General features: G+C 37.5%; 1 protein-coding gene across 2 annotated transcripts in view; it reads right to left on the bottom strand.

The window, feature by feature from the left end:
• The window catches only part of MACC1 (MET transcriptional regulator MACC1), a 65,694-nt gene that overhangs the window by 23,443 nt on the left and 17,655 nt on the right, over positions 1-24,596 (bottom strand). Inside the window, exon 1 of one of the 2 annotated variants that reach the window (XM_040472470.1) lies at positions 539-634. The exons of the other annotated variant lie outside the window; for it this stretch is intronic. Coding sequence (XP_040328404.1) covers positions 539-572 — 34 coding nt within the window. The 5' untranslated portion in view covers positions 573-634. Of the gene's footprint in view, positions 1-538; positions 635-24,596 lie in introns of those variants that run through there. 2 annotated transcript variants of the gene reach the window in all.

Here is a 24,596-nt window from a genome sequence, read left to right as displayed (position 1 = left end):
TGAACAAGCATTTCTTTAAAAGGTAAACACAAATGATCTCCAAATATATTAAAATATGCTCAATTTATTGGAAGCCAGAGGAATTCTAAGTGAGACCACTTAAGGTACAATGATACCTATCAAATTTGCCAAAATTTAAAAACCTGCAACACCAATTATTGGCAACGAGGTGGAGAAAATGGGAACTCATGTACACTGTTAGTGGAAGTGTCAATTGGTATAATCACTTAAAAATCAATCTGGCATTATCTAGGAAAGATGCTTACAGCCTAGTACCCAGCAATTCCTATCTCAGTTGTTTTGTTCTAGGACTTTTGTTGTAGTAAAACCTTGAATATGTACATCAGAACAGAAATACATGAATGTTCATTATATTAACAAAAAACTGGAATCATCCCAATTATCCTTTGCCATATGAATAGATAAATAAATATGGTGTTTTAATTCAATGAAGTACCGTGCAACTACGAAAACAGGAGAATTGCAATTAAAAGCATCGGTATATACTAACTGGAAGCATCCCATTGCTGTGACTCACCCTTCTTCACATACATGTTATCTCTTTGTCCCATGACAACACTGAAAAATAAATATCTTCAGTAAGATTTTAGAGTACAAAAATGAATCTCAGCAACGGAACATAACTGGCCTACGAGGTCAAACAGCTGGTGAGTAACTGACCCTGACATAATTCTTCATTCACATTACTGCTACTCCATAAATTCCGTGACCCAGGATGCATACGCCCCTTCTCAGACTCGAGGTTCCCAATACTACATTCTCAGACTATCCCACTTTCTAATTCAAACTGCTAGTCATGCTAAACTTTTACTTCTTGTTCTCCTTTAGGCATTAACCACATCTCCTTCACCTTTAACTATGTTTGTCATACTCTTCTTTCAAGTTCCTGACATTTTATTTCAAAGAAATTCGTTCTATTTTTGAAAGGAATCAAAAGCCGTTTCTGGTATCAAGAAAATAATGAACAAAATTAAATGAAGAAAGAAGAGGAAAGGGCAGGGAAAGGAAAGAAAAGAAGGGGGAAAACATGTTTTCCAAACATAGTGGATAAACAAATGCAAAAATTATCTCATAATGTGGCATACTTAAAAAATTCAAATGGTGAAATAACAATTTTTCCCCTGATAGGCAAAACTGCATGGAAAGTTGGGGTGAAAAGCCAAACTGTGCAATATGCAATTTAAAATGAAGCCTCAAGTTTCCTGGCAGATCTTCAAAATTCTCTGGTTGATATTACCAAATACAGTGTCAAAAACTAAAGTCCTTGGCACACCATAGGTAGCCAAAACTTTAGAATAGAAAACGAAGTACACATCCTTGAGCAACATTGAGCAAATCAAATTAAAATGAGAAAAAAAAATCCTTACATGAACAAGTATTTTTTAAAAAGATAAAGTACATTTTAAATGGAAAATCAATGTAGACAGAAAGCTCCCTAGACCCCTTAATTTCTTGTAGACAAAAGAGCAGAAAGGAACAATTTGTATCCAGGATTCCTTCAAAGCTAACAACCCTTAGTGTAGAAAATAGTTAATAACCTAGAATAATGCAGTTAAAAGTCCTCAACAACCTAAGAATCAGAATGGTGACCTATGCACCTATGGTCCTGGAGGATCATAACATTTCAGAAACAAAGGCACAAGGTGGTCATTAGCTGGAATTCTTTGTGAGGTAGCCCTCTTCTCCAAATGCTCAAGTAAATCTTCGCTGTCCTTTAAACCAGTGGTTCTATACCTCAGTGGTACCAGAATCACCTGGAAGGTTTGATCAAACACAATTTGCTGGACCTACCCTATATTTCTGATCCAGAAGGGCTGGGGAGGCACCTGAGAATTTGCACTTCTAACAATGTGGCCAAGTGATGTGATGCTGTGGCTCTGGGTTGGGGAGAGAGGGGCACATTTCGAGAACTACATTCTAAAAACCACCATGCTAAATTCTTTCCAAATAGATTTCTCCTTATTCTCTGCCTGTTCCCACTATCCTCCAACAAATCTTCCTTCTCTCAATCTTTTTGTTTACACACACACACACACACACACACACACACACACACACACACACACCATGTCTTACAGGGCTTCACCCTATGAGTTTGTTCTATGAATACAGGGAGGAGAGGTGGTGTACGGGAAAAGCCTTTGACTAAAATGACCATGATGGTGACATGTTGAGGTCAGTGCTTGTTTACACAGGTGCAAATAGCACTTGCCATATTTATCATTCCCCTGTGTTTTCTTACAATTAAATGTCATAGTCAATGGCAATTGCTTTCTTAAAAGGGGATTTTTTTTAAAAAAACTTTGTCTAAAGAAGCATGAGTCAATCTTGGCTAGAATGAGTAAGTGGGAAAAGGGCAGTCTACTACTCACTTAATTGGGGACATATTCTTGTCAAACATGCCTTTTACAACACACTTATTCTGATTTACATGATGCATTATTCTTAAGAAGCCAATGCACAAAGTTTTGCTTTACATTTATTTTACTATTTAAACTAAGCCTTAAGCACCTGGGAATATTTGCCAACTGTACAACTTAGCAAAAGATCCCAGAAAATTTTGGGGGGCAGAGAGGAACATTTGCAAAAGAGTAGCCAGGGAAGCAATATCATTTAAAGGAATTATGCCTTCATTTTTCAATGTTTATTTATTTTTGAGAGATAGAGTGTGTGCACATGCAGGGGAGGGGCAGAGAGAGAGGGTGAGAGAGAATCCCAGGCTGTCTCTGCACTGTCAGTGTAGAGCTTGATGTAGGGCTCAATTCCACGAACTGTGAGATCATGACCTGAGCTGAAATCAACAGTCGGATGCTTAACTGACTGAGCCATCCAAGTGCCCCTAAAAGAGTAATTTCTTTAAAATGTGTTTCTTTGTTGGGTTAAAGAACAAAGATGGGGATTTAGGAGTGCCCTTGTCATGATGAGCACAGGCAAGAATTGTTTAAATACTTTACTGTACACCTGAAACTAATATAACACTGTAAAAATATGAAGTTATGCTCATACCAAAGAAAGTAAAATATAACATGTTCCTGTGAAGTGCTTATAGTAGCTATTATATAGTGAAAATTGCTACTTGTAGCCACTTAGTAGGTTCAAAGTATTTTCTAACTATTCCTTAAACACCTCAGATCTCCTTTACATGTTTCCATGTTTTGTTCTGTATTTAACTCTTGGACTATGTGGTATTAAAAATATTTTCATGCAGCGCCTGGGTGGCTTAGTTGGTTGAGCATCCGACTTTGGCTCAGGTCATGATCTCATAGTTCATGAGTTTGAGCCCCATGTCGGGCTCTGTGCTGACAGCTCAGAACCTGGAGCCTGCTTTGGATTCTGTGTCCCCTCTCTCTCTGTCCCCCAAACTCACACACATTCTCTCTCTCAAAAATAAATGAACATAAAAAATTAAAAAAAAATAAAGGTAGGGAAATAGAGGCTCACAGAGTTTATTTGCCCAATATTAGGCAGGTACTAAGCACCAGGGCTAATGGTTGAACACAGGGATATCAGACTCTGGAGAACAAGCTTTGGAACTCTACTCTGTGATTCCTACCCATTGGTCAGACCTTCCCTTCCAGTGGAAGTGAGACCTGAGACTATGCCCTGGGTTTGTTGCTGGAGAGTAGCATCAAGCCTTTATTTTAATCCCTGAGACCTTCACCAAGTTCACAGCAGGACCCACATCATGAGTATGTGACCTGTGTGGCCACACAGAGCCCCACTCTCAGGAGGTCTTCATGCTTAACAGAAGCTCTGCTATTTAAATCTTAAAATATATAATATGTTTTCAGCAAGAGGCTTCCTATTTTTATTCTGGACTGGGCACTGCAATTACGTAGCCAGTCCTGGTTCATAGAGTTGGCAACCCTTAGCCTTCAGACCCAAAGAAATAACTGTATTTGTAAGTTACCATGAAGAAAGGAAAAGTACTATTTTAGATAAAGGATGTTCATTTTACAGATGATAAATATGAGCAGCAAGAGATTAAAATGAGCTGCTCAAAGTAGCAGGTTCATCACTGGCCAGTTCAGGACTCAAATTGTCATCTCCTAAGTTGAACTCTATAGGGAAAAAAAGGAGGGTATAAAAATAGTTCTACCTATTTTGATGGATGCTATGACTTAAAAATGAGATCCTTTTAAGTTTTGGTGCTATGTAATGTCAAAAGTAATAGTAGTATAGATTTTAAGACCTCAAAGCAAAAAATGATAAACATTTTAACTCAATGAGAGTGAAATAAAGTGGCCCTAACCTCATGCTCCTCCTGTATCATACCTCCTACGAAACAAAGAGTCTTTGAATATGACTTTTAGGCCAAGGCAAGAGAGAACCAAATCCATAGGTAGGGTCAGCCCTCTATATCCTGACTTTACTTCAGTCTCACAGCATCTCTTCTTCCACCACACAGAGCACAACCAACATCCAAAAACACAGGTAAGGGATCTTTTGAAAGTTCAGGGGATACTCCATGGATATCGAAGTGCTTAAGGGAGTATTACAGGCTTCTGATAAATATTCATTGTAAATCAGGAATCTTTTAATAATGACCTAAGCATATAACTGATGATCAGTAGATATATTTTTAACTTGAATATTCGTTTTCATTATATTCATTTTAAGGATGCACACACACACAACCACACACACATATACCTTTCTTTGGTTTAAAAACAATTTGAAAATGTTTACAAATACTCAAAAAACATGGTGTGTTTAAACAACAAGCAAGTGTATATTATTCTTCAGTGAGAAAGTAAAAAAAAGTGATTTGGGTGACAGTTGCAGAGGGTTAGTAGGAAACCCAAAATAAATAACTATGAACATCATGCTTTAAGTTCCATTTATTGCTAGCATCAGCCACAAATTTGGCTCTCACTTTCTCAAAGAGATCACAGCAGGGAATACATTGTTAGTTACAAGCCTCACAGTGACCATACCATACAAATAAACCACTTGGCAGAAGCACCAGCCTCACCAGGACTGCTGGGAACAGTATCCTCACCCTGTCTTTTATCCTGTATTCAGCACTGGGGTCTCTTTCATGGAACTCTTTCTTAATGTGTCCTGATGGCATTTTGCCCAAGGTCAATGGGGTCAAATCAGATGGAAAGTAGCAGATCCAGCTAAGCAGCTATCTGACGCCTTAACCAGATACAAAAATACATGTTAGGCTACAAAAAGACAGGATAGATCATCTGATCTGGTAAAACCCACCATATTTAGTTCTTTCAACTGAGTTTCTGTTTCTGGTTCTTAATCCACATGGAGTTAGAGGTTCTAGCTCTTGATGAGGACTGAGAGCAGCACTTTCTCTTGAAGACCCAAACAATCAACTCAGTTAAAAATGAGAGTTACATTCTTCTGAAAATTGAGACAAGTAGCTCAAGTGTAGGCCTGAACAGATCATTCTACCTCTGTATCTGGTGGCTGTGACATGGGCTGAAATGTTCCCCAGAACACAATTGTATTATTGCTCTCCCACAAAAGTATATGGGTTCTTCCTAAGTCACAGAGCAAGGCTTTAGTATTTTCATTGTGGAAGCACTTCATAAATTTGTTATCAAATTCCCCCTGTTATCGTATAATAGTCTCAGTGATGGGCCTCTCAAGTTTAAGTTTAAACGATGTATGCTCCTAGCAAACCTTCAAAGATAAACTAGCTGTAAAACCTGTCCCTAGTAACAGAACAAGTTCAATTGTTAAGCAAGTTCTTGGATACAAGAACTGTGTAACAGTGACCCTAAGACTTTTTCTTGCACCCATCAGGGCAAGAAAAACTTCCTAGCTTGTATTTTTCAAAAGATACAGAGATCAACTCGTTGTTCAAAAGGGGTGGAACCACAGTCAGATTTTAAAGGTAGCTAATGAAGCTGAACCTGTAATACCCTTGTTTGCAAAGCCCTTTGCAAGGCCCTGGGCATAATTCCGTCTTTTTTTTTTTTTTTTTGTAAGCTTCATAGCCTACAAAACTCCATCATTTAATATAATATTTGACATTGTGAGATCTCACTGTTTTTCACCTATCAACAGTATTTGTTTTTCTGTTTCTTATATATAAATGCTTTTTGGCAAAGTGCAGAGAATACAGGCTTTGTAATTAGAATTCTCTTGTTTTAGACCCTGGGTATAAACTTGAGAAAGTTACAGAACATTTCTGTGGGGTTATTTATCATCTGTAAAAAAGAACAATAGCAAGAATTACATTACTATGTATTACTTCTATTACTCTATAATGAGCCCACAATCTTCATAGGGCAGCTTTAATAGTCAAATGGAATACCGTATAAAAAGTGGCACAACCAGCTGATTCCGTTTTCTTTCTTTTCCTCTAATTTCTCCCTTCTATTATTCCTGAGCATGTGGAAACAAGTTCTCCCACTGGACCCACTTGAGAAGCTTGGGTTCCTCTCCCTCAGATGGCTTGAGACACTGACCTCACTCCCTAGAAGAAAAAAAAAAAAGACTACTGACCAGTTGTATCTTGGGGCTCAATCGTCTCTTCTTCACTCTCCATAGAGGATTTTAACAGCTATTTTCTTTCTTTCTTTTTTAATAATTTTTTAAAATATTTATTTATATTTGAGAGATAGAGGAGAGAGACAGTGCATGAGCAAGGGAGAAGCAGAGGGGAGGGAGACAGAATCTGAAGCAGGCTCCAGTCTCTGAGCTGTCAGCACAAGAGCCCAACACGGGGCTCGAACCTACAAGCCATGAGATCATGACCTGAGCCAAAGTCGGACGCTTAACCACTGAGTCACCCAGGCACCCCTATTTTCATTGCTCCTGCCAGAAAGAGTGCTAGGTTTCTGACAACAGAGGCACTAGGGTATAGTGGAAACAATACAGATTTCTAAATTAGACAGATGGGTTCAAAACAAAGCTTACAAATGAATACAGTGGTCTGAGCATCACTTTTTCTCATTGATAGAGTGCAAAAATATAGATTTTAAGTAGTTGTCATAATGGCATGTGAATTACATCCCAATAAAGCTTTATTTTTTAAAGCTGTTGTGCAAATCAAATACCACAAATCTCCAATTAAAACTAATCACTGTTTAACATGATAGTTCTTGTTTGTTTTATTTCCTCACATCTGTGTCATTTCTCTTGGTTTTATGAAGTAAGAGTGGCTACTGACAAAGATACTTAAGGAATATTGGAAAAGAGAGAACAATAAAGGGACCGTGGAAGTTTAACTGCCATGTTAGCTTAATTGATTATTCCACTTGATAATGCTCTTTTCACCTCTCTAAAGAGAATAATTGGAAAAATACTCTATTATTTTCCAACTAGAGTTTATCAATCCCTTTTCAACAAAAATCTAACATTTTTCAGCTACCCGTTGCCCCAATGTTATTGGACAGAATTAATTATAAGATTCCCAACATTCTTTGCCAAAAGAAAAACACCCTTTGACAAACATTTTGTGTACACCCACAGTCTTCCTTGGTTTGAACTTAGAACATTGCTGTGAATCATCTACATATCATCTGACAAGTCTACCTTCTTGGCAGAAAGTAAATTTCAACGTTCAGTGGCTTTTAAATGAGAACAGAGTGTTCATGAACTAATGAGCACATGGACAAAATTTGGTAGAACTGGTAAGATTTAAAAAAGGAACACTCATTATGCAACATCATCCAATGCGTAAAGCAGGAGTTTCCCCTAAGTTCTCCATGTCTAATTCGTAATGTTTTAGGGAATTACCATGTTTTTATTTATCAATTGTGTAAACTGAGAACACCATGGAAAGTATGAAGTGTTTATCAAAGCACAAACTTGAAAAATACTAACATGTGGGCCTACTCAGAGAGACAGATGGATGGATGAATGGACAGAGATGGATGAATATATAAATATATTTATATATTACAATTATAATATATATAATACATAATTTAGCGAAACAATAAATCTTTTTACTATTAGTAATGCTTCACTATTCACTGAATACTGGAAACTAGATTCTTTCCTTTCTGAGAGACAATTAAATATTCAAAATTTCACTTATTTGAAGATAGTATCAAGTAGCGGTGGATTGTACTAGAAGTCTGAAGAAGGAAGCTAAAAAAAACCCAAAATTTCCCTGGGTAAGATGGGGTGGGGAGTTGGGACTGCAAGTGATTGCAGCCTAAAAGGGAGATGGGGAATAAGAAGATGTAACTAATGACAATATTCTCATTGAAACACTTAGGCATATCCGTGGCCAATCCTACCATCTAGTTCTCCCATATAATCTTCAGAAATGTCCATATGACCTACTGATGCAAAAATAATTATATTGAATAATAAGAGGTGTTGAGTCCTACTTAGAAGGACGAATAACAGGAAAACACAGCTTCCCAAGTAAATATGGGTTACAAGTACGTAGACCAATCATCCATCTGGGTTTGTCCAGGGCTATCCAGTTTTGAATCTCTCAGTCCAGGGAAAACCAGGATGGTTGGTCACTGTAATTACAAATACTAGGGTATAAATACATGGTCTCAAATGGAGATTGTGAAATATTCAATGTAAATCCCTTCTATCTGTACACATTTTTAAAACATTTGAAACTATCGTGAAAAAGAGAAGCAAATATCTAAACAATCAAGTCGTACAGGAATGATTAATTTTAATGTTCAAATTCTATTTTTTTATTCTCTTTTCAGGTATTAAATTCTAATGAAAACAGCAACTTAAAAACAAAGAAAATCATCTAGAATGGAATGAATAGAATTATCCATTATTGTCCTTTTGATTTCCTTAAATCAGACTAAAAAATTGAACCCCCTCACTTAGCAGCCCAAAGGGACTGCAAACCTTTTCAAGAAGAAGTCCTTTCTCTCTCTTCCTCTCCATGACCCTTTCCTTTTAAAATAGGAGTAATACTCAGGGTGCCTGAGTGGCTCAGTTGGTTAAGAGTCCGACTTTGGCTCAGGTCATGATTCTCATGGCTTGTGGGTTTGAGCCCTGTGTCAGGCTCTGTGCTGACAACTTACAGCCTGGAGCTGTGTCGCCCTTTCTGTGCCCTCCCCTACTTGAACTCTCTCTCTCTCTCTCTCTCTCTCTCTCTCTCTCTCTCAAAAATAAATAAACATTAATAAACAAATAAACATACAGGGGTAATACTCAGGTTTAGGAGTTGTGTTTCCCTCAGCTGAGACCCATCCTGCTTTGTGGGCTCAATGGGCTTCTCCCGTGCAGATGGGTAAAATGTAAGGAGGCTCAGAGTTTTGTCGCTAGCACCATCGGATGCCAGGTCAGGGTCCTCCCGGACTGTTGTTCTGGAGCTTTGTCCAGGTTAGTCCCCTGACCATTTACCCTAACCAAGTTAGTATAAAATGGTGGTTCCCAATGGTTCCTCTGCATCAAAATTAACTTCCGAACTTTAAAAAAACATGTAGATGCCCAAAACCTATCCCAAGATCCTGGGGTGGAGCGCAGGTATCATTATTTTTATAAAAAGCTCTCAAGACATTCTGATGTACAACAAAGATTGAGAGCCACTAACATAATTATAAGGTGGTAAAAATATTTTTTTTTTCATTTGGTTTGTTAGACAAACGTATTACTGGACATAATAAAATATATGGCAGCTCAAGATGCTCACCCCGACATGGCAACACTTCCAGGGGCAAAAACATGCATTAGGACATTGTACTAGACATGGGATTTCAGGGTGATACATGAAAACTGCAGGATTCTCTCTTCCCTGTGGGTGGTGTGGCCTTTCCTAGTATAGCCCAGGAATGATATCTAAGACCAGTTCTGTTCTAGATTAGGGACAAATACTCTCTCCTTCACACTGCTTCGCAACGGTTCATATCTCCTTGTGTTTTCTTAGAATTATAAGATCTAGATGGAGACACTTCTCGATATTGAGATAATGTAAATGCCTGTTTTAGCATAAGTCTTTGTTTTACCTGTAGCTTAGGAAGAAAGTTTACTTGTGCTCCAGGTGGCATTTTCTAGCGGTCTCTTTCTCCCTAGACATACCCCACCACCCCCCACCCCCACACACATACATGCACATTCCAAAAAATATCTCTCTGATTAACATTTTCCCAGTAAAAAGGCTTCTAGTTTTTAATACATAAACTTTATAGAACACGTGAATCTCCCATTACAATATTTTGGCCAACTGTCTTTCTAAGGAATAAAAGTATTTAAAATTAAAAAAAAAAAAATTCCCTTAAACTCAAAGGAACATATTTAGCTAAACAATATCAAGAAAACCTGAAGTTTCATTTCAAATTCAGCCAGTAGAACCCTGGAAACATAAGTAGCCACTTCAAAGTGAAGACAGTATAAATAAAGGACATGTGAATTTTGAAGCTACTGGCAGTAAGCAATACTGACTTTTTGGTTTCTATGCGACTGCATTAACTGTGTGGTATTTAATGTGTATGTTTGTTTTCGTATTTTTAAAACATTTTTAGGAAAGGAGTTGAGGGTTTGGGGTGATATAATAATGTATTATCACTTTTCTCATTTAAATAGTTGGAAATACAAAAACACAAAATATCTGAAGTTAAAGAAAAAAATTATTGATGTTAGGTAAAAACTCCCTGAGTCCTTTTGTGTCTATTAGGTGAAGTTTCTGAACTACATTGTTATAATTATTTTACAATTGTGTGATTTACAAGTTTCTGTAGGAGATGTGATGAAATTTCCAACTATAATTTTGAAGGTGCTAAATTTTCTTGTAATTCACTCAGTTTTTGCTTTATAAGGTTCAGGGCTTTGTTGTTAAGACCAAGTAAGTATGCAAGGGTTATGTTTTCTTAATGGATTTTCTCTTAATATCCTCTAGTGTTTCTATTTATTCTTGCAAATGCTTTTTGACCTAAATTTATTTTATATGATATTAATATTGCCATACCAGCTTTCTTTTCATTGTTGTACTTTACAATTTTAAGACACTTTTTTTACACAGTTTAAAATCTCTAGGAATCAAGATGCATATGCAATTGATGTCAGATTTTAATTGGCTTTTTTTCCTATTTGTTATTACACAAAATAAGGGTGGGTCTTAAGATGGATGGTATCTTAAATTCAAAGAAATATAGCATTTTCCTGGCATATCTTTTTCTACCTCTTTATTTCAACACCTCTGGCTGATTATTAGGTATGCCACTACAAACAGAAAATAGCTGGATTTTAAAAAAATTATGTTTACTTTTAATCTGTCTTTAAGTAGTTGAATGCTACCCTTTTACAATTTCTTAAAACCTCACGATTTTTACTTATTTCTACCTACCATCTTATGTTGTGTTTTACAAATTTGCTTTTATTTTTCTCCTCCTTGTGGATTGATAAAATTTTCAATATTCCCTTATGTTCCCTATTCCACATTTCTGAACATATATTTCTCTTCATTTCCCAGTAAAACCGTAGAGGACAAATGGTATCAGTCTTCTCTAAGAAGCAGAAAAACTGAATCTGAGTCACCAAAAAATGGTTATTCGTACAGAGGCTTACAGTTTGCTACTAGAAGAACTAATAAGAGCAAAATGCTCTTTAAAATTCTACCAACATTCTTGCCACTTATTTCTTGTAAGCTTTTATAAGAATGTATTAAAACATTTATTTCTCCAAAGTATATCTCCTGGCACATTCAATAAACAAAATGAGCGTTCCAATTAAACTTGAACAGAAAAAAATAAATAAAGTCAGAGAGTCATAAACTAAATGAAAATGATATGTAATCATAGAAGAGAGGCAAGAAATAAGGAAGATTCTTAAAACTGATTTAGATGTCCAAGCTGAAAATGAAATGGCACTTATAAAATATATGGAAGGGAATAGAAATTTTCCTATAGACAGATTTTAACCATGAATAAAAATTAAAAAGAAAATTAATTCTGCCTAATTACAAAGAGAAGAGGATGAACATAGAGGACAGTAAGACAAATTCACTTTTAATATTTTTAAATCACTGTGAATAAAATACAGTAATAGAAAATAAAGACACGGAAGACATGAGAAATATGACAGAAATAAGGAAAAGACTGTCTCATGTAGATTAACCTAAATTTATAGTAATTACTAATAGCTAACAATCACTGGGCATCCTGTGCCAGGCTGTGTTCTAAGTACTTTGTCATCTCTTCTAACTTGCGCAGCAAGGCTGTGGGATAGGTAATACTATTGTCTCTTTTTTGCAGTTGGGGAAACTAAAATACATAGCGATTAATTAACGTATCCAACATCATACTGTAGGAAATAAAGGGGACAGGAGTCAAAGCCCAAGAATCTTGTTCCAGAGTCCACACTCCCAGTGACCACAAGCAGAGTAATCTGTAGGCAAATGTCCCTGAAGACCCTAATGCAGAAGGCCTTGAGTAGCTTTTCCGAGGGAACAACTACAAGAATGACTGCCACGTTGCCAGAGATCCTGTTACATCCACAGTGGGGTTCTAGTTCAGTAAAGCCTTGCTCATTGGCTTGTTGGGTTGTTTTTCTTTCTTATTCCTCATATCACCTCTCCTTGCAATCTCAAAGCACATTTGATTCTTATACGCTGAAAGGAACCTGCTAACTGGATGTCAATTTTGAGTTTTGCAATATAAGGAAAATGAAGCATTTGTCAACAACATTCTAAACAGTTCTGGAAACACTCACCAGAAAAAAATTAGTCCAAAAATAAAATATTTATTCACTGTGCTAAGTAACTAAAAATTGAAATAAATTATTGTTTTAATTAACAACATGAGAATTTATGGCTGTGGTCTGAATGGAAAGCATAAAAAATGTAGAATCATATAGAAAAGTGGGTAAAATAATAAAATAAATAAACAGGAGCCAGAAATACTGAAAATGTAAGATCAGTCTGCTCTACTTAAATCCAATGGGAAAGTTATTAAAATGCGATGTGGAAACTTTGAGAAGATTCATATAAAGAAACCAAAATTTCTAAGAATCTATTTGAAGAATTTGGATGATTTTGTTTGAAAAAAGGAAGAATGAAAAAAAAAGAAAACAGGGCAGGGGGCACCTCGGTGGCTCAGTTGGTTAGGCGTCCTACTTCAGCTCAGGTCATGATCTCACAGGTCATGGGTTTGAGCCCTGCATCAGGCTCTGTGCTGACAGCTCAGAGCCTGGAGCCTGCTTTGCATTCTGTGTCTCCCTCTCTCTCTGCTCTTCCCACATTCATGCTCTGTCACTCTCTGTCTCTCAAAAATAAATAAACGTTAAAAAAAGAGAATGAATTTATAAAGATTCCTAAAGGAATCTAATAATAATATTTTAATTATGAATAAATATATTCATCACTATACAATTTCAATGTCAAAGCAAATTAATATAAATATCCTGAATACAGAGAAAATTGAATAAATTATGAAACACCACCTCATTGGAATATTATGTAGTCATTAAAGATAATCTTGATGAAACTATGTAATAGCATAAAGGATGCTTATGAGACGGTAAGATGGAAAACTTAAAAATGTTGAACAAAATCAAATGCATAAAATTATTATTATATTATCATGTTCTACAAAATCAGAGGAAGGGAAAAAGAACTGGAACAACATAGTCAAAAGTACCATAGTACATGTGTGTAAGCAGTAAGAATCATAATACTGATTTTCATTGTCTTTTTCTCTATTTTCCAATGTTTGATGATATATATTCTCTTATGAAAAATGTTTTACATAAAATGGGTCATGGCGATTAAATCATAGTTTGTTTCTAAAGAGGGATACATGCAGAATAAAACAGGATGAAGAAGAAATCACAATGAGAACAAAATAAATTTCTTAAAATTGTGATCAATTCTAGCATAAATTAATATTTCACCTCAATCCCTTGGTGTGCCTGGGTGGGTCAGTCAGTTAAGTGTCGGACTTCAGCTCAGGTCACGATCTCATGGTTTGTGGGTTTGAGCCCCACATCAGGCTCTATGCTGACAGCACAGAGCCTGCTTTGGAACCTCTGTCTCTGTCTCTGTCTCTGTCTCTGTCTCTGTCTCTGTCTCTCTCTCTCTCTGCCCTTTCCCTGCTCTCTCTCTCTTTCTTTCTCTCTGTCTCTCAAAAATGAATAAACATTTGAAAAAAAAAAAAAACTGAAAACGTTTCCTAACTAAAAACTTACTAGTTTAGTATTTCTTGGCAATCCCTCTATTCCAATAATCCTTTCACCTTAAAGGACCAGCAACCAATCAATCTTACCACCTTTTCACTGCCCTTCACCTGCCACCCCCACAAACCTTCTCCTACTCTATTCACAGTTTAAATGACAGTCATTACAATTGCCTTCCTGCATGCTCCTTAACTCTACATCCTTCTTGTACCAATTAGTGGGACCATACCTTGGTCAAATCCAATATTTCATCTATTCATCAGGATCCAGAAATCTGGTTGTAGCTAAAGAACTAACCAGGTGAGCTCTTAATGTTTCCAGGATATCTTACTTAATGTCCCTGGCACATACACTTTCCTCTCCTTTCTTGTCAAATCTCTAACACCCTTCTCAGCTCTCATTTTTTTTTTTTTTTTTTTTTTGCTGATGATCTTCCTTCATATTTTATTGAGGATTTAAAAAAAAGAAGCAATCAGAGAGAAACTCTACCTGTTTCTACATATACATCTTTTGAACTACCTGTATTTGGAGCCGTATACTGGGATTTCTCCCCTATTACTGTGGATGAGCTGCGGGTGCTGCCAGACAATTTTCTCCCCTCCATGTGTGCCCAGGTCCCGTACCTGCTCACCAAGGCACAGGAAACACATCAAAACTCTCCTCAGTCTTTCCTGCATTAGAAATGTGTTTCTCTGTGTTGCATCTTTCCCATAAGCATAAAAACATCCTGATACTTTTGATACATTTAAAAAACAAACAAACAAACCTGTCTGGCCTTACTTCACCTTCTAGCTGCCATCCCATTTCCTCTCCCCTTTATAGCAAACACACACACAAAATACCTTGTCTCCTTATTCACAAATATTTTTTTCCTCTCAGTCATGCTCTCCAATCTTTTTTACCCAATCCCCCCACTCCACGAGAAATGCTATTTTCAAGGTCACCTATGACCTCTCATTGCCAGATTCAGTGGAAAATTCTCATTCCTCATCTTATTTCACCTACCAGTATCAGGCAACATAGCTTATCACTCTCTCCTTATTGAAACATTTAGACCATATCACTCAGTTCATATCATTTACCTGTTCAAAACCTCACAATGGTTCCCTTTCACAACCAAATAAAAGTGAAAGCCATACAGCCTATATGGGTCTTTTCTATAATACTTGGTGTCAGTATAATATGAGGTCATCTTCTAATACCCTCTCCTCCCTCACATGACTCCACTCACAGTGGTCTTACTTGCTTTTCCTCAAACACACTAGGCATGTTACTGCCTCAGGGCCTTCATACTTGCTGTTTTCTCTCCCTAAAACACTCTTTTCCTACATAGCTATGATGACTTCCTCAGCATCTTTAGATATTAACTAAAATATCCCCTTATTAATGAGGTCTTCTCTGATCTCCCTATTTAAAATTAATAACCAAACACACATTCCTTGTAGCAGTTCTCTGCTTTATTTTTCTCCATACTACTTATAACATCTAATACTCAATTCATATGACTAATTTATTTTGTTATATCCCATTTCTCTACATTAGGATGCAAACAACATAAGGGTAAAGATTTATATCTTCGTCTCTTTTGTCCACTTTTCTATTCTATTCTATACCTAGTAGGTGCTCCATAAATAGTTGTGGAGTGAATGCTCAACAGATTTCATTCCCCCCTTGAAAACTGAGAAAGAAACAAGCTGGATTAACAGACCAGAAGTAATGTGCAACAAATCAACAGAAGTCTGTGAAGGTTTTCTAGGTGATTTGTGAATCTCTTGGTAGTTAACTAAACAGCCTTCTTGAAAGAAATGCCAATCACAGTGTGAAAGCTCTGAGAAGACTAAGAAATGACATATTTAATTTCCACCATCTATGAGTTCTAGAAAGACTGCCTACAAATAGGGGATGAGGGAGAGACAGAGACAGACAGACAGTCCAATAGACAGACAGGCAGAGAGACACAGAGGGAGAGAGAGATGCAGGGGGAGAGCAAAGAGAGAGAGAGATCCAGAAAGTGCATGAAACTCTGACTGCTATCTTTCTACCTTCTCATTTATATTTTAATCTATGCTATATGAGAGGATTAAAGTGACATATTATGAGTAGACTAGATGATCACAAATATTTTCACTTTCTTCTATGATCTGCAGATTCATATGCTTGAGAGCTAGGATGTCTAGATTCTCTCTAGTCTACATCCATCCTAAGCCCTCATTCTGTAAAGATTGGAAGAGCTCATTCTTGACCCACCTTCGTTATTAGTTTTAAGCATTGTTCTCTGAGCTCACAAAACAGTCTCATGAAGTGACGTACTAAGTAAGCCACAACTGGCTTTAATAAGTTAACTCATAGCTTGACTGAGGCCAGTCCTTTGTATTCCAAAGTGACTTAATAGTTAAAGAAGAGCATCTAGGACATGGAATAATTATAAATAAGTTGTACTATAAAGATAAATATCCAACTAGTAGTCACAAGACCAGGCTTAAGATGATAAAAAGTAAATCAGGACAACTTTATATTTTTATTCAAAAGTATGCACACCATACTATTTTTGTCTGCTGAATACCAAAGATAATTACAATAATGCCAAATTAAATGTTTAATTTTAAGGAGTTTTACTCTTATCTTCCTTTAATAATAAATTTTGATTGCATTATTTTAACTATTATTTAGCATATGTATAATATTTGAAACCACAAATTAACTAATAAACTACTAATATATTAGTTGATCTTGACAATAAATAAAAAATTTTGCTCAATTCAAATTTTGAAGAACTAACAACGGATATGAGTCAATAAGATAAACATTATTAACAAATAAACATTACTCTGTTGATCCTTTTGTTCAAAAACAAATTAGAAGTGTCTTTTTCCAGTCCAACAGACTGCACAGAAAAAATCCCTTAAATTTTTTTTAATGTTTTTATTTATATTTGAGAGAGAGAGAGAGAGAGACAGAGCACAAGCAGTGGAGGGGTAGAGAGAGAGAGGGAGACACAGAATCCGAAGCAGGCTCTGTGCTCCGAGCTGTCAGCAGAGTCTGATGAGGGGCTAAAACCCACAAAACGTGAGATCATGACCTGAGCTGAAGTCAGACATTTAACCTACTGAGCCACCCAGGTGCCCCAACACAGATTAAATTCCAAAGCATGAAAATTCTAAAGCAGTTCATTTCTTCAAATGGCAACAAAGGCAAAATCTGTTAGTTTTTGTCAACCAGAAAAAAAGGAAAGGTTTTTATCACAAGCTTTTTTCCTAAGAATAACCCACTTTTTCGTTTTTGAGAGCCCGCCTGTGAACGGTTAATGACACAATGATCAGTGGACATATTCCTGTGACTTCTGCAGTTACAAAATTCAATTTGACATGGACAAGAAAAACAAGCATTACTCCCAATAATGTTTTGTGAAAATACAATCTTTCCTTCAAAACACAACAGGTACTGTGACACAAAGCAGGGAACAAGGGAGGGTATTAAAAACTCAAAAACAAAGCTCCAATGTTTCATGAATGAGTTGCTCGCCTTTCTGTCACACCGGCTGCACTAATTGAGACATTCTTCCTTAGACATTTTATCCATGTCTACAAATGACTGGCAGTAACACAACACCTACAGGGTCCTGTAAGGAGAAGAGAAACCATATGAGCTCCTTCATACCTCAGCTGGAGGTAAGGAAGCTGGTGCGAGGTGTGTTACACACCAGTCTGAAAACATGGCTGGGCCCTGTATACCCAGAACTGCTGGGTACCACTCACTCCCATTCTTTTTGTGACTATTCCATAAAGCAAAGCACCATTTTCAATCTACCTTTTAGAAAAGAATCCGAATTTTTTACACGTGTGTTCACAGCTACTCATTGCTGAACACAGACCACATGGTACCTGCTCACATGTTCGTCAGGTAGGCTTTCCTGAAACATCGAGACAAAGGACACAAATCCTTTCAAAAACCAGAGACTTGTAGCAGCCAGCTAGTCGTGTGAGAATTTGCCAGTTCTAAGACAAGGTCTGCAACAATGTGGTCAGTGTTTGCGGCCTCTAGAAATAAGGGAATGGTGTCCTCTCTTGGCACATTACCACGAACTTGGAGGTAGACTCACCTGAAACAAATAATGTTTATTTGTTACAAACAGGATCTGCTTGCTGGTTCTGGGATAGCCAAGGGGAGCACCACCTGGCAAGTGCTATGATATCTGAGGTGGCCTTAGTCATGAAACCAAGGAAGAATTCTGTAATATGGATAACTGGAATAGCCAGAGGATGCTGGAATCCACAGCTCTTTACTGATGTAGATGGAGCCCAAAAGCTGAAAACAGGAGGTAAGTTACTTTTCTCCTCCTTCATTTCTCAGTCTTTTGCTAGGACCTCACACTGGGAAGACCTAAATGGAATTTTGCTGGAAATAAAAGGCTGGAAGGTAATCTGTGGAGTATCAGAAACCTACAATACATAGAAGAGCACAGAAGAGCAAAAAGAGAAACCAAAGGAAAACAGGCAAATGGCTGTCACTTCTTCTATCTTCCATGACATTTTTTCTGTAATATTTATTTAAAATAGTTATATTAAATATGCCAGTGAGAATTTGGCATCTCACTTTTATCATCTTACCAAAAGAATAAAATGATACATAAATAAATACATAAATAGATAGATAAGAGAGCTCTAAACAGAAGACATAACAGAAGGATATAATATGTAATATATAATATATGATAATAAACTAGTGACTTTATTTAAGCTACTACTACTATTTTTTTAACGTTTATTCATTTTTGAGAGACATAGTGTGAGTGGTGGAAGGGCAGAGAGAGAGGGAGACACAGAATCCGAAGCAGGCACCAGGCTCTGAGTTGTCAGCACAGAGCCCGACGCGGGGCTTGAATCCATGGACCATGAGATCATGACCTGAGCTGAAGTTGGATGCTTAACCAACTGAGCCACCCAGGCACCCCTATTTAAGCCTACTATTAAAAAAATTCCAATTTTTCAACTTTAATAAAGGCACATTTAGTCAATTTTTCCAAGTTACAAAATGATATCTATCTTTTCTTACTTTCATGAAACCATGTTAATGTTTTACTTAAACCTGTTCAAATTCCAACATATAATGTTCATGAACAGATAACTTATGCAAGAGGTAAGCAAACAAAAAAAAATTATTAGACTTTGGTAAAAAAAGATGACCTCTAATTCTATTCTTTTCTAGTCTCCTCTTTGCGAAACCCTGTGAATATACATTAGCCTTTGTGCTCTGCTGGATAGCTGGGATTGCCAAGCCTAAATCACACCAAACCTTGCAGCCTGGGCCCAGGTTTCCTTAAAAACTTACTCTGGGGGCGCCTGGGTGGCGCAGTCAGTTGAGCGTCCGACTTCAGCCAGGTCACGATCTCGCGGTCCGTGGGTTCGAGCCCCGCGTCAGGCTCTGGGCTGATGGCTCAGAGCCTGGAGCCTGTTTCCGATTCTGTGTCTCCCTCTCTCTCTGCCCCTCCCCCGTTCATGCTCTGTCTCTCTCTCTCCCAAAAATAAATAAACGTTGAAAAAAAAAAAAAAACTTACTCTGGGTGAAACCAGCTGCCATGTAAAAAGCCCGACTGCCCTGCAGCCACCTTGCTGGAGAGACTATGTATGGGTGCTCTTGTCAACAGTGCCAGTTGAGCCCCGACTCCGAGTCAGCCCCTGCAAGGTTCCAAGCATGAATGTGAATCCACCTTGGACCCTCCAGACCAGCCCATCTGCAAGCCGAGAACCACAGCCCATACCACGATGAGCAGAAAACCACCCAGCCAATCCTTACCTAAATCTTTCAGCTATCAAATTTTGAGATATAATAAAATGCTTATTTTGAGTCACTAAAGTTTTGGGATAGTTTGTTACATAGCAAGAGATAATGGAACATGGTCTTTCTAATAAGCAAAAACATGCACACCAAAGCAAATTATTCATATTTTGGTAACCAGGTTATTCTAGCTAATGTAATTAAGTCATAGAAACATAGTATTCAGGAATGAAGTGTTGTCATATCTTTTTTTTTTTTAATTTTTAACGTTTATTCATTTTTGAGAGACAGAGAGACAGAGCGCCAGTGGGGGAGGGGCAGAGAGAGAGGGAGACACAGAATCTGAAGCAGGCACCAGGCTCTGAGCTGTCAGCACAGAGCCGACACGGGGCTCAAATTCACAAACTGCGAGATCATGACCTGAGCCGCACTTAGATGCCCAACCGACTGAGCCACCCAGGCGCCCCGAAGTGTTGTCATATCTTAATGATGAATTTGAAAATTAATACAATATTTGAGGGAAACTCTTTTGACTATATGAAGTTGATACAAGTTTAGCTGATGGCCCGTCAATGTGATGAGTCCCTTAAAGGCATTGGGAGAGCCCCTAAAAATTTATGTTTTTAATTTGTATTATTGTTATCAAAGGTTCCCCTTCCCAAATTGTATAAATTTCAGGCCCCACAAAATAGAGTCTGCCTTGGGGAATACACATTAACAATCCTAAAACTCTTTTAGCCTTCTCAGTAATTTATATTTTCCCCAAGAAAATAGTTCACAAGGAAGAGGGACGGCTAAGTTTATAAAACTCTTTCTCACAGCATCATGTATAATAGAAAAATAAACTGAAAATAACCCAAATGTTCTACAATAGATGAATAATTGAATAAATTATAAAGTGCCAAGTCAGGACACAATGTCATCTTTTTAAAAAGTAGTTACGAATCTCTAACAACATGAGGAATTGTTTATAGAATGGCTAAATGAAAAATCTAATTTGGAAAGTTTATGTAAACTATGATTGCAAGTATAGAAATGTATACATTACAGATAAAAACTGGAAAGAAATTTGGAGAAGTGAAAATGGGTTATGTTGAGGTGATGGTCATGAGATGCAACTTAGTCTTTAATTTTTTTTAATTCACATTTTTCTTCTAAGTCACATCCCATTATGGTCATTGGTAAATGATGCAAGCTCTCTCAGAAATCAGCTTCTGAGGTTTAATAAGAGATATTAGCTGTGGCTAAGCTCATGGAATTGCTGTAACGCCCAAATCTCAGGAAAGCAAACTGGGTTGTAGAAGGCCACTTCTCCTATCTTTGCAAAATGTGATGTGGGAAAATAAATTTGTCATTAGGAAGGTAAACTCAGACTCTTGGGGAAGTTTGTCTTCTTTCTCTTCCCCTTTGTTCTCATGAATGGCAAAATAAAACTGTTACAGGAGTCAGAAATCAAAAGGCCAACACTGTTTGCCATCTCCATATCTGCCATCTTTACACAAACATATCTTTTAGCTATCAAATTTATGATATATGGTTCTGCACACACGCACACACTCACACATGCACACACACACACACACACACACACACAGATACACCTTCAAGTAGACATATTTAAAGAGACCATTAGCTTTTGTAATAATTCTTTGGATATTGTGGCATGGTGTATGGGAAACATCAGGATCTGGAGGCCAGTTCTGGGCTTGTGGCTGGCCAGTTATATGACTGCAGTGACTCCTTGCTTGTTGAGAGCCTCATGTCTCCATTTGTAAAATGGAGGAATCATCAAGGTGTGATCACCAAGATCCAGTCTGCTGTCACCACCATCGGACTCTACTCGTAAATGAAATGGGGTACATTTAAAAGGTAGGGAGCTTGTGAAGCCACACCATTGAGTGGGTTTTATCTCTTTTTTATATCGCAGTTTTAAATGATCAAATTTCAGATGATAATATTTTAGGTGCTAGAAAAGAATGGCACAGAAAACCAGGCTCTGACACAGTTCAGTGGTGACACAGGCACGGAACCCAGCTTTTCATCTCTTCCCCAAACTAGAAAACTACATCCTAGACAATCCCCTCCCATGTCCTTTCCTTTTAGTTTTCTTTAGAGTAACACAGGGAAAGACATTTTAAACTGACCCTGTGGCAGAAGTACAAAGAGCCTCGTAAGTAGGCCTCACTCTTTTCACTGTACCTCACGCAGGTGCTGGCTCTAAGCCAACTCAACCTATGGCCTCTTCTGGCTGAGGTTCAGGAGGCAACTATGCAGGCAAGACCATTCCAGGCACTTTACTTCCACAGAACACATCATTTTGCTGTATTCAAGAGCAATAAGGAAAGCCTCCTTTCAGATTTGTCCTCACATGATGAATTTAAACTTGCCTACCACATAACTTCCATTAAAAAGCCACACTTATAATAGAAGGGGATATGCAAATCACAGCACACTGGTCTTCTTCTAGTCTTATCCCTAAATTAGTTCCAATCAAAAAGCAGCATTAAAAGCAAAGCATAGGAAGGTTGGGTGGCTCAGTCGGTTAAGCATCTGACTCTTGATTTCAGCTCAGGTTATGATCTCATGGGTCGTGAGATAGAGCCCTGCATGGGGCTTTGCATTGATAGTGTGGAGCCTGCTTGGGATTCTCTCTCCCTCTCTCTCTGCTCTTCTGCTGCTCACTATCTCTTTCTCTCTCAAAATAAATAAACATTTTTTTTTTTTAAGTAAAGCATGGGGCACCGGGGTGGTTCAGTCGGTTAAGTGTCCAATTTTGGCACAGGTCATGATCTTGTGGTTTGTGGGTTCGAGCCCCGCATCAGGCTCTATGCTGACAGCTCAGTGTCTGGAGCCTGCTTCACATTCTGTGTCTCCCTCTCTCTCTGCCTCTCCCCCACCTGCACTCTGTCTCTCTTTCAAAAATATAAACATTAAAAAAAAAGTAAAGTATATTACTCCAGGCTCCTATCAAAATGGCCTATACAGAGTGATGGCTCAGCATTATCTCCTTGGTTTTTTATTCATGGTACTGATGAGATGTGACACGTATGAAATTTGTGCAGTTTGTACATGTTTTGTTGGTTTGTTTGTTTGATATGTTATCTCCTCCTCCAACCCCAATCCACCATACTTAGTCATTATTATGTGAGGCTGAGCTTCTATTCTTAATGGTTTTCAATTTTATTCTGTGTCTATGTTTATGATTAGATACTTCAAGTTGTATGGGGTAAAGTTAATATATAAATATGTAACAGTGTGTACTAGCACATGTATATGCGTGTGTGTTGTATGCAGTATATATTATCATTAATAGTCACAGAAGACATATCTTTAGAACTGAAAAGACCTCGGGGCGCCTAGGTGGCGCAGTCGGTTAAGCATCCGACTTCAGCCAGGTCACGATCTCGCGGTCCTGAGTTCGAGCCCCACGTCGGGCTCTGGGCTGATGGCTCAGAGCCTGGAGTCTGTTTCCAATTCTGTGTCTCCCTCTCTCTCTCGTTCTCCCTCGCCCGTTCATGCTGTCTCTCTCTGTCCCAAAAATAAATAAACGTTGAAAAAAAAAATTAAAAAAAAAAAAAAAAGAACTGAAAAGACCTTATTGATTATTTAATCTAATGGTTTCTAACTTAGTTCTCTCATGCATGGATAACCTATTTCTTTAAAGGAAATAGTGTCCAGAACTTAGAAAGATATAGCTGTAAAATAAATAAATAAATAAATAAATAAATAAATAAATAAATAAATAAATAAAAGCAAAGTTCATCTGGTTGAAAGGTAAGGGGATAAAAGCTCACTACCCTCACCTTGCTATCCACCCTGTTCGCTGTAACAGGGACTCTGGAGTCACTCTCCAGAATTCCTAGTTCTCTATGGTACATATTTAAACACTACTGTTCAACTTCACTTGTCTTCTTTTATAAATATGGAAACTGAGACATTGAAGTTGTGAGTTATCTAAAAACACTTACCTAGTTGGTAATAAGGTCAATACCAGATCTCAGGTTCTCTGATTTCCAGATGTTTATTTTCTTTTACAACAGAAAGATAAATCCCAATCTTTAGGGATTAACTTTTAGGGATTATCTTTTAGGGATTAACATTAAAATTGTGGGTTTTTTTTTAAATTTTTTTTAATGTTTATTTATTTTTGAGACAGAGAGAGACAGAGCATGAACAGGGGAGGGTCAGAGAGAGAGGGAGACACAGAATCTGAAGCAGGCTCCAAGCTCTGAGCTGTCAGCCCAGAGCCCGACGCGGGGCTTGAACTCACGGACTGTGAGATCATGACCTGAGCCGAAGTCGGACGCTTAACTGACTGAGCCACCCAGGCGCCCCAAAATTGTGGTGTGTGAATAGAGTTGAGTGATTTGGGATTTTGTTAAAAATTTAAGAAACTCTGAGATTTTCTTAAACTCAGTGAGGCAGCAAACACTGTTCTCTCTCTTTTCTTCATCCTCCCAGGCCTATCCAGCAAGGAGCTGCTATCTCTTCTTTTCAGTTTTGCTTTCCACTGGCTCTGTCACTTGCCTGTTCCCTGTACAAATCCAATAGAGCTAATATTTCGACCCTATGAGTAAAGAATCATGTGACCCTGCATTTTTTTGTATATTAAATAAGCATAGCTAAGATAAAGATTCTGTGGAATCTTAGTGACAACTTGTTTTTCTTTCTTGGGCATTTTTAAAGTTGGCCAGACTTTGATTTTTAACGACGTGCATATCAAATTCTTTTGT

This window comes from Herpailurus yagouaroundi, unplaced genomic scaffold (assembly GCF_014898765.1).
Source record: "Herpailurus yagouaroundi ecotype Mexico unplaced genomic scaffold, PumYag 100, whole genome shotgun sequence".
In the NCBI taxonomy this organism is placed as follows: Eukaryota; Metazoa; Chordata; class Mammalia; order Carnivora; family Felidae; genus Herpailurus; species Herpailurus yagouaroundi.
The sequence above is the reverse complement of the archived record's forward strand: the minus strand, read 5'-3'. Positions and strand labels throughout refer to the sequence as shown.